The sequence below is a fragment of the Diorhabda carinulata genome, chromosome X, assembly GCF_026250575.1.
Source record: "Diorhabda carinulata isolate Delta chromosome X, icDioCari1.1, whole genome shotgun sequence".
Taxonomy (NCBI): Eukaryota; Metazoa; Arthropoda; class Insecta; order Coleoptera; family Chrysomelidae; genus Diorhabda; species Diorhabda carinulata.
Window position 1 is genome coordinate 10,065,392 of NC_079472.1, and position 18,638 is coordinate 10,084,029.

The 18,638-nt window shown below is 30.1% G+C and overlaps 2 protein-coding genes across 3 annotated transcripts in view; both read right to left on the bottom strand.

Moving 5' to 3' along the window:
• Positions 1–3,914: 3,914 nt before the first annotated feature.
• LOC130901414 (ubiquitin-conjugating enzyme E2 G1) lies at positions 3,915–6,417 on the bottom strand. Its single transcript, XM_057812808.1, has 5 exons — positions 6,228–6,417; positions 5,253–5,355; positions 5,075–5,172; positions 4,125–4,303; positions 3,915–4,056 (listed from the first exon to the last, which is right to left on the bottom strand). The coding sequence occupies exons 1-5, from the start codon at positions 6,271–6,273 to the stop codon at positions 3,973–3,975; spliced, it is 510 nt and encodes a 169-aa protein (XP_057668791.1). The 5' UTR covers positions 6,274–6,417; the 3' UTR covers positions 3,915–3,972.
• A 491-nt stretch (positions 6,418–6,908) lies between these two features.
• LOC130901862 (potassium channel subfamily K member 18) overlaps positions 6,909–18,638 on the bottom strand; it is a 228,418-nt gene continuing 216,688 nt past the window's right edge. Inside the window, exons 5-8 of one of the 2 annotated variants that reach the window (XM_057813500.1) lie at positions 13,182–13,445; positions 11,285–11,473; positions 10,980–11,202; positions 6,909–10,159 (exon numbers count right to left, since the gene is read on the bottom strand). In XM_057813500.1, the coding sequence (XP_057669483.1) occupies positions 10,063–10,159; positions 10,980–11,202; positions 11,285–11,473; positions 13,182–13,445 (773 nt within the window). In that variant the 3' untranslated portion in view covers positions 6,909–10,062. Of the gene's footprint in view, positions 10,160–10,979; positions 11,203–11,284; positions 11,483–13,181; positions 13,446–18,638 lie in introns of both variants that reach the window. The other variant, XM_057813499.1, reaches the window with a different exon arrangement.

An 18,638-nucleotide genomic window follows, 5' to 3' on the forward strand; every position in this document is an offset into this window, starting at 1 on the left:
GGTTAACAAAAGTTATTGGCCCATTTCTACGAAAGGAAACATCCAAGGATAAATGGTAGATTAGGGGCTTTGAACAATTAATAGAAGAAAAAGTACAAGGGGTCATTGAAATGTTAAAATTGATCGGAGCATTGTTTTAGAGTTGAACGATCAGAAATTAAAAATGCTACAAGGGATTGTTGATATGTATATTGAGGCGAGAATATAATGGTATTGAACAATTGATTAGAGAAATAAGCGGTCCGCTACAGGGGACTGTTAATACGTTGTCGAGTTTTTCACGGATTCAGGTTGAAGGATAAATGAATTACGAATAAGTATTTTTTAATAAAATTTATTTAAATTATGATACCTACAGCATTACAGTAAAATTTACATGTCTAGGAGCAGTTATTATAAGTCTGACGATTATTAAAAAAAAAATACACGTCGTTTGAAGCCCGGTAGATTCCGAAACGAGAACAAAAAAATCGCAGTTCGGGTAGGCTCGAAACAATTCATATGGTACAACTTAATCTAACCATAAATGGACGTTATGCAAGTATAAAAGTTTATGTATATATACGTTCGGTATCGGTTCTACAGGGTGTACCGTTTTCCAGAATTTTTCGATATTTTCGTCCAATTTTTTTCTTTTTAATTTGAGGTAGTTTGTAACGAGGACCAACAAATTTTACTATACCGGCTGAGAAGAATTATAAAGATGAAAACTAAACGCCCTGTATTACATTAGTTCAAAATAAACGATATTCCATTCATCGCGAATTAACTATTTAGTTGTATCACTCTGTATACAAATTTTTTGTGAAAACGTTATTTTATTCGATTTAATGTTGAGTTTGACGAAAAATAATAACGTGATCGAATACAGGCCGATTGCAAATGCAAATTTTTAATACAATGTGAGGCGAATGAAGAAGAAATAAAAAAAATAATGAAAAAGACAGTTATAATGAGATATTCAAAGAATGGAAATAGAATAAAGAACGGGGATGAAAACGGGAAGTAATATCAAGAGATTAGGTAGACTCAGAAGAAAGAGAGGAAATAGAGAATTAGAAAGGAAAAACTGTAGAAGAAAGTGAAATAATGGTTACAATTGAAGAACATAAGTACTAACTTCAAGTACAGTACCGGTAGGAACTAGAAATCAGTTTAAACAGGTTTTGTTACTATTAAAATCTTGATTGAAGATATAAAACTTGATAATAGATAAATTATGGAACTTTTCTGAATATTTTTTCATTATATGAGCGTAGACATGAATTTTTGGATCAAAAATTATTTTTTTTTCTCATTTCCCAAACTTTTTTGGGAGGCAAATGGACAAATCTTGATAAATGATTCAGAAGATGCAAAAATTTGAATACCGTGTGTAGCAAGTGGATAAGTGTTCATAGAAGATATAAAACTTGAACACAGGGTTACGTAGATTAATTTTTTTTTCGAAATATTGAATTTTCTTCCCATTTTCTAAACGTTTTTTCTCTTAACAAGATGAAAAATAAAAAGACAGGATCGGATACAGAGTAAGACGAAAGCTCAAATATTGATAAATGATTCGGAAGATGTAAAAATTTTGAATACACTGTGAGGCAAAGGAATAAGTTTTGATTGAAGATATAAAACTTGATAATGGATGAATTATGAAACTTTTTCGAATATTTTTTTCAATATAAGAGTGTAGACATAAATTTTTTCAACAGAAATCAATTTTTTTGAGATAATGAAATTTTTTCTCATAGCCCAAACGTTTTTTTTTGTGTAATGAATACTTCGATAAAAAACAAAAAAAAAGAATCGAATACAGTGCGAGTCAAGTGGATAAGTGTTCATAGAAGATATAAAACTTGAATACTGGGGTTATATAGATGAACTTTGATATTTTTTTCATTATATGACCGCAGACAAGAATTTTTTTGACATTTCTAATTTCCCAAATTTCCTTTTTCCAGACACAATCGAATACAGGTTGATACGAATCGATATGTCTTGATAAATGCGTCAGATGATTAATTTGAATACAGTGTGAGGCAAAAGTCTTGATTGAAGATATATAAAACTTGATAATAGATGAATTATGAAAGTTGTTCGACTTTTTTTTATTTTACTAGCGTAGATAATAATTTTTTAAAAAATAATCCAGTGTTTTTTGAAATATTAGAATTTTTTCTCATATCCCTAACGTCCTTTATCAGACAGGATCGAATACAGGGTGAAACGAATGGATGTGTCTTTATAAATGATACGGAAAATATGAAGTATAAAATTTTGTGATTTTTTTTTCATTATATGACTGCAGTCAAGAATTTTATTAAGAAAATCGTTTTTTTTCCAATTAGATAAAAAATAAAAAGACAGGATAGAATACAAAGTGATACAAACGCATAAGTTTGGCGTGAAGACATATAATTTGATAATAGATAAATTATAATTTTTTTTAATTATATGAGCATTAACATGAATTTTTCCATCCAAAATCAATTTTTTTTTTCGAAATATAGACATTTCTTCACATTTTACCAACGTTCTTTTACCAATTCGATACAAAATGAAGATAGAATCGAATACAGGGTGAGGCAAATGGATAAGTCTTGATTGATGTTTAGAATGGACAAAACAAATTTTTTTAGGCCGTTTCTTTTATACAAAAATATCTATTTCTTTTTACTACATAATATTCGTTGAAATACATTAAAATTTGAAAAAGAAAAAAAATTTCCCATGTAATTTAAATGAGAAATCAAAAATCACGATGCTGTACCTCTAAATATTGATATTAAAAGTTCAAACTTTACGAGCATTTTCTTTTCATCATCTTGGTCGACATTTTCGTCGTAGCTAAAAAAATTTTTTTTGACCAACCCTAACCATCAATCAAGACTTATCTATGTGTCTCCCCCTGTATTCGATCCTGTCTTTTTTTTTATCGAATTGGAAGAAGAGCGTTGGTATAAATGTCTATACTTCGAAAATAAATTGATTTTTTTAATAATTTTTTTTGGCCCACTCTATTAATGATGTTAGCAGATGAATTATTAAATTTTTTATATAATTTCTTTTATATGACCGCAGGAAAAATTTTTTTCAACAAAAGTCAATTTTTTTATCGAAATATTGAAATTTCTCGTTTGCCAAACGTCTTTTTCCAGACAGGATGGAATACAGGGTGAGACAAATAAAGAAGTCTAGATAATTGATTCAGAGGATGTGAAATTTGAATACAGGGCGATACAAATGAATAAAAAGAATCATTTAATGATTAATAAGAATCAATGAATATATTTTTTTTCATTATACGAGTGAAAATGTAATTTTTTTCAATCAAAAATTAAAATTTTCATTGAAATATCGACAATTTCATTCTGATTTTAAATTTTTGTGAATCACGTGAATTATTATAAATCTGCAGGTTTTAAAATTCGGATTTAAAAAATTTTTAATAAATTACTAGAAAAATTAATCGAAATAAAATATTGGAATTTTCAATTTTTAATATTCTAAATTAATTCCACAGGGTGAAAAATTTGTTAAAATCTCATCCCTACTATTCATTTTGGAACCGACTACTAAAAAATTTTTTTTATAATAAAAATTCTTCTTTTCCTTTCAGATATATACTTCCGGTTCATAAAAAACATAAATAAACAGATTAAAATGCAAAAATCTCGTATATATATATATGAACATGTTATTTATTTGAATATTTTTAATTAAAAAAAAATATATATATATTTATCTCAGCTGTTGTCGACGAGATCGGACATACAATACAAAAAAAATTAATTAAATCATATATGTGAGAGATTTGATTCGCGACGAAGTTAAAATTTATTATTTTTTTAAATTATTAAAGATCGCGTATAAAAAATCTACATACAAAATTTTAACAACACGAGAATCAAATCTTTAAATAAGATGTTTGTTTTTTTATTAATTAATTGTTTATAATTTTAATACACAGTCATTATACTAACATTCCTCTTGTTCCTGTGACTTCCGGACGCATCTCGCTACTTTCCGTTTGAATTCCGAATATGATTCCCTCCATTCTTTCTGGAATTAACAAAAAAAAAAAAAAAATAAAAATTCCTCGATTTTGAATAATTATGAAATTTATTTACCGCGGCATCGACATTGGCAGGTGATTCATCATTAGGATCGGCTAACATTGATATAACTGATATTAAAATAGTTTCTACTGTATGTACTGGTAACCACCTTTCCGAGGCTTTTTCATAACCGAATTTGTCGTCTCCGGGCTCGTGGAGTATTGAAATACAAACATCACCATTTTTATCAACTAAAATATTATCGTATTATATCTAAACCACAAATATATCAGTTCATTTAATTATAATATGTGAATTAAATATTTATTACTGTATTTAATTTACAAACAGACTATAAAAATGAACATTTACTTCACATAATATATTTTTTTCCAAATGAAACACAAAATTAAACTCTAATTTTCAATTAGTTAGACCTCAATTTCTATCATCCAAATATCAACATAACAATTTTTTAAAGATATACAAAAATTTCATATTAAAACGACAAAAAAGGAGAAAAAAAGTCGTTCATTTCATTATACGATGTGAATTTGATGGTTATTTTCATCTTAACTTAACTAAATAGATTTATTCAAAATAAGGCATCAAATTATAGCTCAACTTTTATATTTTCAATTAATTAGAGTTCAACTTCTATCATTAAAATATGAACAAAACGATTTTCATAACATCTACAAAATTTTTATATTCAAATGACAAAAAGTTGAAATTATAGTTCTGATTATGTACATTTTCAATATCAACATCACCTTTTTTTCAAATATATAAAAATTTTATATTCAAACATTGAAATATTGAATGTTTAGTCAAATTGAGTACATTATAATTATTTAAACTAAATAAAACTAATTTTTTTCTCAAATATTTCAAAAACTTGAGACAAAACCCTGTTTTTTAATTATAGTTGTTACAATTTTTTTAAATTTAGGTAAATTTATTGATAAATTTACAAAACAAATGTTCCAACTAACTCATTAAGAGAAGACAAAAAAACTTACTGTTGGGATGCCAAATTTCTGTAACAAATTTCATTTTAGGCGGCCTCAATGGATATTCTTTTGGAAAATATAGGTGACATTTGAAGAATCCTCCTTCGCTGTTAATAAATTGAAGATTTAACAAAGAATTTGACCAAACTACAAGATTTAAATATTTTACTAATTCAAAAACACTTACTAGAGGGTATCCGGAGGACCTATTATCAGTACTTCCCATCGGTAAATATCGTTATCATCTATAAGGCCTGCAGAAAAACCCTCTACAGGATTTTTGTTTAATTCTAAAAATAAAGTCATGAATTTGTACAATTTTTTATAGTATCAAAAAAGCAAAAAAACTTCATCAAAACTATAATCAAACACCAAAAAGTTATTCTAATCCATTCAAAAACAAGACATTTTGTGATTCAAACTTCTCATCCTCACTACTTTTTTTTTTTGTTGTAAACAAATAGCGATGTTCTTGATATACATCAAAAACTCATTCAATCCATTTATTTAGAAGGTAAAATTAAGAAATTTCAAGGGTATTTTATAGCTTTGTCATTTTACACCTGATCTAACAGCTTTCTTTAACCTTTTGTTTATAAAGATTTAAATACTTCTATAATAAGAATAGAGGTTGATTTTTTATAATATATAAAAATTTAAAGCAGTATAACTGATTATCCTCCCACTAGAATAGACGTTATAAGGCTATAAAATATTCATTTGTAAGTCTAATGAACTTTATGAAATATCTCGACTTAATTTTTAATATAAATAATAACCACTTTATATTAATTAGTACGAAGCACTTTTCAAAATTTCTATATCTTCTATCGATAATTCTATTAATCTAATACACAAAAAAAGCAAGCAATGAACTATATGAAAGAAATTTAGTAAATAATTTACCTTCACATTGACGGGTACGATAAGGAATAATAAGCACGCTTATTGATTTTACTAAAACCCTATAAATATATTAAAATTCCCACAAATTGTAACCTTATATAACGAAAATAGTATGTGGAAACTATTTTTGGACAGACGAGACTACTCGGCATAGAAAATATTCAGGTTGTATTGTAAGAACATTTCGATTACAGAGCTAGAGTTTATTTTTGAAGCTTTCATTAAGGTATAGAAAAAACACAACACTTTCACTGACCTGCTAGCTGTTTTCTTAATAGGAGAGCTGACTGTGGTTCTGACATTAATTACAAATTTAATTTTGAAATATGAATAATCCAACAACAGGGTATTGTAAAATGGCCGGTCTCGATCTTGACTTGAAAGTTTGGGACCGCATTGACTCAAACATATGTTATTTCCGGAAAGGTTTGTTGCTACACTGTATTAACTGTCAAAATATCAGTACCCTCTATTGGTCAATATATTAAGTATATCATTCGTAAAGTTTCCTTTCAAATTAGTTCTTATATAATATAAAATAGTGATTAGTAATTTTTATTCAATTTTTATTATTTATCGTAACGATGTAGATTGATTATCGACAATGTTTTGAGTCAACTTTGTAATTTTTATAAAAAGTAAAAATCGCTACGAGTAATAATGATCGTTATTACTATTAACAGCTAGATGTCGAGACAAGTTATAATTGAAAAATCTTTGTATACCTTCTTTTAATAGTCATTTTTCGTGAATATGTATCAGAATTTTTGTTTGAAGTCGAATTTTATTAGTGAAGATGCCAATAAAATAATCGAACAATAATTTTTTACACATTGCAAAAGTCTTTAATTTCCCCTCACATTTGTATAATGTGTTGCCTATGTTTAACCATCCACAATAATTAGATTTCGAAAAACTAGTAATTCAATGAGACAAATTTGATATTCAAAATTGTGTTGTTATGAATCAATTATTCATGGTTTTTGGAACTCAATTAGACGTATATACATAAATATGGGTTATTCAAAAATATACTTTACATACAATCTAATAATAATTGATGTAATTTTCGACACAATTATCGTTATAATGAAACTCGTGACTGCAACGCTGAACATGTGAGAGACGTTTTTGTTCGAATCCTCTACCATATCGGATTATAAAAACAACAAATTTAACTAATAATCCATCAGTACGTGAAGATTATTTTAATATTTCGGTATAATGATCCACCAAAATTATCGCTTTTGTGATTATATGGTACCCAATCATCAAGAAACGCATGTAGTAATGCCTAGTAATTCTTTACAATCAGTGATTATGACCGCCTCTATGATATTTGCAGTGCTGTTGATCGGATTTTTAGTGATATTGGACAGAACAAAAATTTCGAATATAATCAGGGCGAGGAGTTTTCCTGAATCTACAGCTGAAGATAACTTGATAAGAGCGTTAGCAAAATTTGATGATTTTAAAGAATAAATTACTATTTATGGAAATGGAAATTGCCAACAATTTTTGTGTTGAGTGCTAAATCGATGTAAATTTGTTGTACTTTGTTTGGATGGGTATAAAAAAAATTCATTTTGAAGGTATTCTTTTATTATTACAAATCTCATATATTCATTCTCATTCAGACAATATTTTTATAAATTACATTTAACGTGTTTTTGTTAACAAACATCCTAAACATTGAATTTGATCAGTTTCAACATGAAAATTAAATTCAAAGAGTATGTACAATTTTTCAAAAACTGTAGATGATACTATTAATATTTAGGTATATTATCTAATATACAACTGTTAATATATAAGAAGGAACTTGGCATTTAGGTTATAAAATATTGTTTTCCGAAATAAAATTGAAATAAAACGTATTAAATATCCTTTTGCTTGTTCATTCATTGTACATACCAGTTCCCAATTTGTACAAAAGTTCAAAAAAACTCGTTTCAAAAATCTATTTTTAACAAAGAACTGCTTAAAAAATGTGAGGACGAGTTTGGTTTTTAACTCACAATGTAGGTAATAGAAAAGTTCAGAAACTATGTAAATTACAAGTTGATGAGTTCATAGTATGAATAAAAATGAAGAAGTTTGTTTTAGCTCAAGAAATTTATATTCTAAACAACCAAATACTTAGTGACTTAACTTTTTAAGTATACAAATAAAGTTAGGTTATGTCAAATCGATCAGTATCGGTTCTAAAGTTATATAATATATTTGGGCAACTGTTACTAAGTCGTGTGACTAACTTTTTTTCGCCCAAAATCGATTTTATTCATCAATATAGCAATAGCAAGAGCACTAAAATCATTCAAACGCTTCTCTAACTTCTCGATGTCGTGGTTGTAGAAGGATTTGTCTTTTGCCTCAAAATAGGCTTCAGTCTCGGCAATTTTTTTGAGATATACGAATAGCCAGTAGTCCCTGGTGGCCGGATCTGGAGTATACAGTGGATGAGGAAGCAATTCGAAGTGTAATTCGTTCAATTTAACCATCGTTGCCATCGACTTGTGAATTAGTCTTGTTGAAACAGTGTTTTTTTCGTTTTTCCTTAATTTTGGAACGATCTAACAGCTCTATGTAATACTCGCTATTGATTTTCTATTCCTTTTGGAGATAGTCGATGAACAATATTCTATGAAGCAAAAACCGTCCCAACTGACTGTTGTGACTTTGTACGTTTCGGACGTGGTTCTCCGGCTGTACTCCACTCACATGATCGTCTTGAGTGAAGTAATGGATCCATGTTTCATCCAGTATCACATATCGATGTAAAAAATCTGATTTTTCACGTACAAACAAGCTCTGAATTCTCAACACGTTGTTATTTTTGATCGACCGTGAGTCGTGGTCAAATGTTTATGTATAATTGTGAACACATTGCCTTCTGATATCTTTATGGCATCAGCTATCACACGCAATTTAATTTACGATTAGATAAAACCAATTTGCGGACTTTTTTTAATATTTTCTGGAGTAACCACATCAATTGGATGACCAGAACGTTCAGCATCATCGTTTTAATTCAGCATACCAATAACAAATGGTTCTTTTCGATAATACTTTTGAAGCCATTGCTGGGCTTGTACAGTATTTTTTTCATCAAGAAGCAATGAAAAATTAACTCACGAAATGGTTTTGAATCTATTGTTTTGAAAATAACCAAAGTAGCGATCGAAAAGACACGAAATTTTACAAATATTCTATTACACCAATTGGTAGGAAAATTTGTTATTTTTAATTGACATTTTTTATCAAATTCCAAATATATACAAATTCCTTCTTATTTGAATTATCGAAATAAATATCGTCGTTCGATATATTTTCTACATTGGAAAAGTATTAATCATTTAAGTACAGGGTAAGTCAAATCGATGTAATCATTCCCAATGGGTTGGTCCACTTTGAAAATAAAGTCGTATAGAAGCATCAAAGTTTTATTATTGAAATTTTGATTCCACTATTGGTGTTTTACATTAAATAAATTTGGGACGCTTTGTAGTTCGTAATGATTTGGTCACCCTGTAGACCAGAAACTTGTTATAGGACGACGATATACTCTATTATAGTTCGAGATATGACTCTAACTTACGTTGTATTTACAAGTTTAGAATTTTTTTTAAATTTGAGAAAATCAATAGAGAATATCACCGAACATTTTTTTGATAAACAAATACATAGTTACCCATAATTTCCCTCTAGTTATCAGTATAAAAAATTGAATAAGGATCAAAATAATCACAACAAATATCGACAGAAAAGTTGATAAACTAAATGGAATTTAACCCTGATTTATGTTGTTCAACACATTTTATATAATATTTACAAAATTTGTCTCGATTTCACATTTCAGTATTTTGTTCGGCGGCTTCTTCGTTTTCGGGCTCTTCATGTAGTGTATACACGCCCGTTTTGACTGGTCCTTCTAAAACCTCCGGTATTTTATTTGGTACCGGTAACATTTCGACTCCAGTTCCTATATTGATATCGATAGTGGAGGTGGGAGTACCAACGCCACCAGTACTCAGCAACGTTTCTTCAGTTAGATTACGTCTGTAGATATTGTTGGGTTTCTGGGGAAATTGTCATGAAGTCATATTGAAAGGATCGTTGCTGATATTCAGATCGTCCGGAAAACTTGTCGAGCTCAATTTCGGTAAAGATTTTTCTTGGTGCTTCAATCTAAAACACACAAGGGACGAAATAGAACGAGAAAAGTTCTTAATGCTAATTTTTCAGTATTCGTTATTTCGATGTTTGTTGTCCTCTATCTCTAAAACACCTCCAATTGTTCTAATAAGAAAATAATCAATTAAGAGGTAATTTGTAAATCATTATTTATTTTTTTATACGTATCATTTTTTAAACGGAGCTATGTTGTTCTTTTTGAAATAATAATAAAAAATTGTTGAAATTGAACCTGATGGGCTTTAAAAAGTAGTACAATTATTAATTGCCTCAAACTATGAATAAAAAATAAATCTTCAAAAGCTCTTCTAAAAACAATTTATTTTTCTAGAAAGACGCCAAAATAATTCGGAATTTCACAAATTTGTTGAAATTTGAATTTGGAATTGAATTTTCCATTTCTGGAAATGCAAAAACGTTAAAAAAGTATTTGTACTCATTATATCATCCTTTCTATTAACTCAGTATTGTAGAATAATGAGTAAAGCGTTTGTTTCAGTGATAATAAAAGTATCGAAACGATCATTTTCTGAAATTTTTTGCCTCGTGACCCTTCATAACCAATTCTTATTCTTTTGTCAGCACAAATATTGAGAACTACCATTGGGATTCCGGTAATCGTTACAGTCTTTTTGGTCTTTTATTATATTACATCTGCAATGTAGTTAATGACGCCATTTTCTTTTCATTGGAGGAGTCGTTTTCTTGAATGTTCGATGTTAGTTCAATACGATGATATAATAAAATGACGAATATCACTAAATAAATTCTTGTATTTTTTTTTTTTGAATTAATTATATAAAATAAAACATACCTATGTATAATTTCGTCGTGAACGACATTAAAACACATGGCAGTTAAAGCCATACCGGACATAATGTAGATAGAACAAAACCATATGGTAGTACTGGAATCGTACTGCATGGGATCAGCTCCTGGTACCATATCTCCGAACCCAATCGTCGTTAGGCTCATGAAACAAAAATAAAACCCATCCAGGAGCGGCCAATCCTCCAATTTGTATAAAACAAACGTACCTAGAATTAAAAAATTACTTACTAATAGTTCTTTAATTTTGTTTCGATAGGAAACATGGCAATGTCGTAATTATCTACTTACCTAGACATATGTATATGAACATGATGCAGAGGCACAATATAATGGGCGCTAAAATCGACCAACCGTGCATGGATGATTTTGATTCGTTGTCGGTACCACTCAAATTATCTAATTCTTTTATAGGACCATCTCGACAAGGCGAATGTATATTGTTGCTATAGTTCGAATTCGAACGAACGTAAAACGGTTCTTGAAGTCCTGAAAAATTAGTATCTCAATTCTTACATATCAGGAAATGAAAAAAATTAAGTACAGCATGATTGAATTCAATTGCTTCGAATAGATTAAAGTAAGTTACTTTCTTATATACGAAGATGGTCCCTAGAAGTACATGGCCTGATCTAGAGATGGCAGCAGTTACTTGAAAAATGACACTGTATTAGAAAGTACACAATCTATATACCGTATGTTTAAAGTTTGGAGATGCCACGTTGTTTATTTTTTATTTGACAGCCATCAAAAATAAACGTATCCACTGAATTTGTAAACATAGAAAAAATTAGTCATCATTATGTGATACGATACTTTTATTTGAAAAGCATTAACCCAACCAATATAAAAGTTGAGCTAGATTCTAGTCTGGATAAGACTACTCCTTCCTTATTAACAATAAACTATTGGGTAGCAGACTTTAAACGAAGCCGTACGACCTGCACAAACCAGCTTCGCATTGGTCGACCAAATGAGGCTATAACTCCAGAAATGTTGAAGAAAATCCACAAAGAAGTACTGGATGATCGTCGAATAGAAGTGCCCAGGCTGGCAGACATAGTAGGTATTTCAAAAAGTGCTGTACAACGCATATCAAAATTTGGACATGAGAGAGCTGTGTGCAAGATGGGTGCAGCGTTTGCTCTCAATGTAAGAAAAACAGAGTTGTGAAGATGTTTCCATCAAATTTTTGGCAATATTTAATAGTTTCACATAACCATGGATGAAACGTAGGTACATAATTTTACATTCGAAACAAAAGAACTATCAAAACAAAAAACTGAAAAGGGAGAGCCGGCTCCAAAGAAGGCAAAGACCGTTCCATCTGCAGACAAGGTCATGACGTCGGATTTTTGGGATGAGCGAGGAATAATTTTCATTGAATATGAACGGCAAGTAGTATGTGAATTTATTGCAGCGTTTGAGTAAAAAAATCAAGCAAAACGTCCACATTAGGCTTAGAAGAAAGTGTTGTTTCATCAAGACTATGCACCAGCTCACACATCCGTTATGGAAATGGCCAGAATTAATGAATTAAAATTTGAATTACTACCTCATACACCCTATTCACCAGATTTGACTTTCCCGGATTATTTTCTGTTCCCAGACTTGAAAAGATGGCTCGGTGGTCAAAGATTTTCCTTAAATGAAAAATGTATGGAGCTAAAAGGAGATAACGTTGAAACATAAATATGTTTGTGTTTTCTTTGTTGGCCCAGGTACTTCTTAGACATCCTCGTACATTAATTCATTTCTAAACTAGATAATCTTTCTTGAAAAATAAAGTTTAATTCCACGCGGTCTCATAAAAATGTTAAAAATTGTTATCCCATGCGCTCTCACCAAAATTTCAAGCACTATTTGCCCCGCGCGCTCTTACCAAACTTTTAAAAGTTTTTATCCTGTGCGTACCCGCCTAAATTTAAAAATTTAGTTTATCTCGCTGCTCCTACCAAAAATTTAAAAATAGTTTGCCTTTGCAGTCCGCCAATATTTAAAAAATTATTTATCCCGTCGCGATCACAGAAATTTTGAAAATTACTGTCCTATCGTTTGCCAAGTACGAATCAAGACTGTATCTAGAATTTTCCAATAAAATTTCATTAGGCAAAAACATTTATAAATGATCGTTTATAGAAAATTAACATTTAACTTCAAAATCTAACAATTTAATATTAATATTTACCTAACTGTTGCTGCAGTTCCATCTGTTGTCTTTTCCTCTTCATCCTCCTTTCCTTTTCAGCCATTCTCTTTTCGTCGTAACAACAATACCCGCAATTAGAGCAGAGACAACAGCAGAGGGCTCTAGAAAATACACCTCTTGCCACCCTACTCAAGATGGATCCCACACTAGACAGGTAAAGTAACGTTAGTGGTATACCTAGCATTGCATATCCCATGGTAACCGCTTTTCCTAAAGATGTTCTTGGTGCTATACTTCCGTATCCTTTAACATTATAGTTGTGTAAGAAAATATACGTTAGAATAAACAGATTTTACAATATGTTCATTAAGTTTTCAACAATTTTATCAATATTTTCACTTTATTATTCTAATTATTCTCTTTTGTTGAAAATCTGTCAAAAACTATTGTAACGGCGAACTGATGTTTAATAAAATTGTGTTGAAGTTTTTACAATGATGCAGGAAATTGTTGTGTTTATTTTAAAAATTTCCATTCTATGCATTTTATCAAAGAGTATTATCTATCACGAAACGTCGACTAACAAAAAAGTTGACAAAATTCGTTTAAATAAAAAGTGAACCTCATCGCTCGAACTTTTCCAACTCAAATAATGTTCAATCCATTAAACCTCTAAAGTACTAAACTTTCCTTTGCCTGACCAATACGGCACGTCACTAACATTCCTCCACTAGCTCCACCGAATTTTCCACTGTGAAGTTAATGTCAGAAATTCGTTTAGTTTCGCTATTATTTCTCTAAAACTACACTCATAGCTAAATTGGAGTTCGTTTTAATGTTTACAAGGATAGTTAAAAAAACTATTTCATAAAGATAAAATAAAACGAATTTGAGAAAAATCGTGTATTTGTATTTTTTATTGATAATCATTCTATTGGAAAGGAATAGTGTTGAATTAATAGTCAAAGGATATAGACGGAAAGGTGATTGAATGTTTAACAGACTTTTTTTGATATAAATACAAGGTCGCAGATTTTTATATATATTTTCTCCAAAACCCAGACATTTTCCTTTTTACATCATTTATTCAGGTAACGGTTTGTATTTTTCATTTTCCCCAGAATCGCTATGAAATATACAAAGTGCTAAGTCGAGATTGGAAATGTACACAGTTGGAAATCCCTTGAATTCACACCATTTATATATATATATATATATAAAAAAGAACAATAGAAAGCAGAGTCGGATTAGATGGTGTATCAACTTTTCCAATATTAAATTCATTAAGCAAAATTTCAAGTGAACTTAAACATCATTTAATTTCACACCAAAAAGGTATTCTCCATAAACCTCCATCCTCTGTACCATTTTCGGAATATTTTGATTTGAAAATTATGAAGTAATAACCGATACTGTAAAAAAGTATCGATAAATTTATTAATTATTATTATTATTATTAATTAGCGAGCATTAAGTGATTTAAAAAATTTTTGTCGCGAAAAATGAGCCCCATCTATAAAACGGTTTCTTGTAACGTTTCACAAAAATTCAGTCTAATCAGTGTAGGATCTTGTTCATCAAAGTTAAATAAATATGGGGACTACTGGGGCCTAAGTATGAAACAAACAACAATCTAGGACTCAAACTGTTGTTTGATTCAATCTAAGGTTCCCAATAGCTGAGTACCCATAATAATTTAATTTTGAATTTCACACGGCAATAGCATTTTCTCTGAGTTTGCCATGGATAACTGTCATTCATTGATAGTTAAGAGGCTGCGGCCTTGTTATTTGTTAAATTAGATATTGTTAATCAAAATATACTCAAATTATGAATAAACTGACATGTTATTAACCTTAGGTGTGTGTTTAGGAAATCCTAGTGCAGATGTTCGGCGTTATGCAGAAAAGTTTCCTCGAAGAAACCTACCAAGTAAAAATAAATTTAGAGCCATTGAACAACATTGTCGAGAAACTGGGAATGTGAGATCTAAAAAAAATTCTGGCTTACTTAGAACAACAAGAACCATTAATAAAGGAAATATGATTTTAAATTTATTTGATCAAAATCCATGTGGCAAGACAAACAAATACGTTTCAAGTACTTGGAGGATACTTAAAGAGCAACAGCTACATCTTTATAATTACAAACAAGTACAAGAGCTCTTGCTAGACGATCTACCGGTTAGAGTGGATTTTTGTCAAATCAATGTATTAATTGAACAAAAAATCACATTCCCAGTTTCTCGACATCGTTCCTCAATGGGTTTCAATGTATTTTTACTTGGTAAGTTTTAAAATTCAAAATTTGAGTAGATTTTGATTAAAAATATATAATTTAACAAATAATAAGGTCTCAACCTCATAAGTATCAATGAATGACAGTTATCCATGGCAAACTCAGAGAAAATGCTATTGCCGTGTGAAATTCAAAGTTAAATTATTATGGGTACTCAGCTATTGGGGGCCTTAGTATGAAACAAACAACAGTTTGAGTCCTAGATTCGCAATACATGATCATCAAATTGTTGTTTGTTTCATACTCCACCAACAGCTTAGTACCCAAACTTATTTAACTTTGAAAAACAAGATCCTATACTGATTATACTGGATTTTTGTGAAACGTCACAAGAAACGAAAGCCCTTAGTCCCTATTTATTCACCTAATGATTACTAATTGATAATCATAATAATTGATAACTTTATCAATACTTTATACCAGCATCGGTTATTAATTCATAATTATCAAATCAAATTATTCCGAAAACGGTATACAGTATCAAGTTTTATCACATCACACCTTTTCGGTGTAGAATTAAATAATATTTGAGTTTACTTGAAATTCCGCTTAATAAATCTAATAATCAAAAAGTTGTTCAATACTACTTGGTACGAACCGTAAAACTCCAATACAATGTGCCAGTAGTTGCGGCAAAATTATATATATAATTTTTTACTTCAATGTCCTGTATTTTGAATACGCAGGCGTTACGAAAATTTTTTGCTCATCAAATCCCAAATATTTTTCAGTATCTAGGACATATATGTCCTAGGGCCAGATTACCGTTTCCTGAAACACCCTGCATATTGTCAGTAATAGATTACTCGTTATATGTATGTTTTTGGTCGGTGAATTCCATCCTGTACGCACATATAAACAAATATACCTGTATAGTCGCAATTTTGCGGCATAGTCAAATTATGGTAGGCAGAATTGGACGTGCTTAATTTATTTGATTTCAATGTTGTAAACGTTTGGAATGAACAGGAACAGGTCAACCTCAAATCAATACGATCGAAAGCAGACTACATTTTCTAGTTGTTTGATAATCCAGATTTATTTATATAGAAAGTATTCGGGATTCGATTCGAGAAATTACTAATAGATTAAAATGAGAAAAAAGTCAGCGCTAGGATGTAATATCTAACCATACTTTGAATAGAGTTGAGAAAGAGGCTTCTATATTAAAAGGTAGGTTTTTCATTAAAAGTTTTCTTTCAGTAGAACGTTTTAATATTGATCATCTAGTCAGTTTTACCACTGCGTACGTGATTTATCCACTTTCTTAATATATGAATAATTTTCGTTTGTCATACGAGGATGATCCCTAGAAGTACCTGGCCTGACCTAGAGTTGGTGGTAGTTACTTGAAATATATTTCAAGTTTGAAAACGCCACCATCAATAGTGAACGTTTTTAGAGAATTTGTAAACATGGAAAAAAATTAGTCATCGGTATATGATAAAATACTTTTATTTGGAAGACCTTAGACCAAACAATATAAAAGCTGAGCTAGATTGTAGTCGGGGTAAGTCTGCCCCTTCGTTATCAACAGTAAAATTTTGAGAAGCAGAGTTTAAACGAGCCTGTACGACCTGCAAAGACCAGCATCGCAGTTTTCGACTAAGTGAGGGGACGACTCCAGAAAATGTTGAAGAAAATCCATAAAGTGGTAGTGGATGATAATCAATTGGAAGCTAGCAGAAATAGTAGGCATTTCAAAAAATTCGGTACAACGCATATCAACTGAAAATTTGGACATGAGAAAGCTGTGCGCAAGATGGGTGCTTCCAATGTATCAAAAACAGAGTTGTGAAGATGTTTCCATCGAGCATTTGTCAATGCAAATAAAGCCGTTTCATATTTTGGACGAAATATGGGTCTATCACTTCACACCCGAAACAAAAGAACAATAAAAATAATGGAGTTATAAGAGAGAACCGGCTCTGAGGAAGGAATCTGCAGGAAAGGTCATAGCGTCGGGATGCGCGTTGAATAATTTTCATTGACTTGAAAAAGGAAAATCTATAGACAGCGAACTTATTGCAACGTTTGAGCGTAGAAATCAAGCAAAAACGGCCGCTTTTGGCTAAGAAGAAAGTGTTGTTTCATAAAGACTATGCACCAGATCACAAATCCGTTATTGCAATGGCCAAAATTAATGAATTAAGGTTTGAATTGCTACCTCATACACCCTATTTGTCAGATTTAGCCCCTTCGTATTAGTTTCTGTTCTCAAAGTTTAAAAAATAGCTCGGTGGCCAAAGAGGTGATGTCTCTTGGGCTAAATTCAAATTAAAAAAGGCCTAGAACTTTTGACAATGTAATTGGAATAAAGACTACACATATATATTGATAAAATGTCAATGTCAAAAAAAAAATAAATAGTTACAGAAATCAATACGTAAACGGTAGATCAATTGTTCTTGTCTTGTGTTTGACCAAGTACGAGGTAGGTGGCTCCAACAATGTCCCGTGATTCTCGAAGAAACAGTGTACAATACATCGTTTACCGTTTTAAAATCGGACAAGTGAAAGTTTGCCTTTTTTTTTTAAATTGAATTTCAGCTAAGTGAAACACATTTTTCGTAGATTTTACTTTTGTTATGGCTATTAATTTTTAAATTCCACCTGTATATAAGTAGAATCATGTTGAAAAACAAATATAGTTAATCGTTAACATAAATTGACATTTTTCCAAATTAAAAATACTTAATTTCAACACTTCGTTCAGTCTATTTTAACAAACTATTTTTGATAAATAACTTCGCAAGTTGTATATAGAGATTATTGTAAATTGGACTAAACATTTATTTTTGAGACCATTTTTAGAATAATCATAATTTTTAAATTCTTTGTTTTATTTTTTTTTTAAATTATTTTTCAAGTTTTGGGATATGTTTCTCCATAAAACATTCTGTTTTTAGTTTTTCTGATTTCACTTCATCCCATTCTAACTTTTAAAAACAATTTCATTTTTATATATTTCTCACAGTGTTTTTTTGTACATTTTTTCAATCGACTTTTAGAAGTTAGAATACGAAATAGTCATGAAATCCCTCAGGGAAAATCCCGGCCCGACCTGTCCAAATAAACCCCCCTTAGTTGACTGTTTTGTAAAATATGGAAATTTTAATTGAATTTATATAAATTTTTTTATATTAATTTTAGGAAATAAGTATACTGTTAATTGTAAATGTAATTTTCATTTAAAGT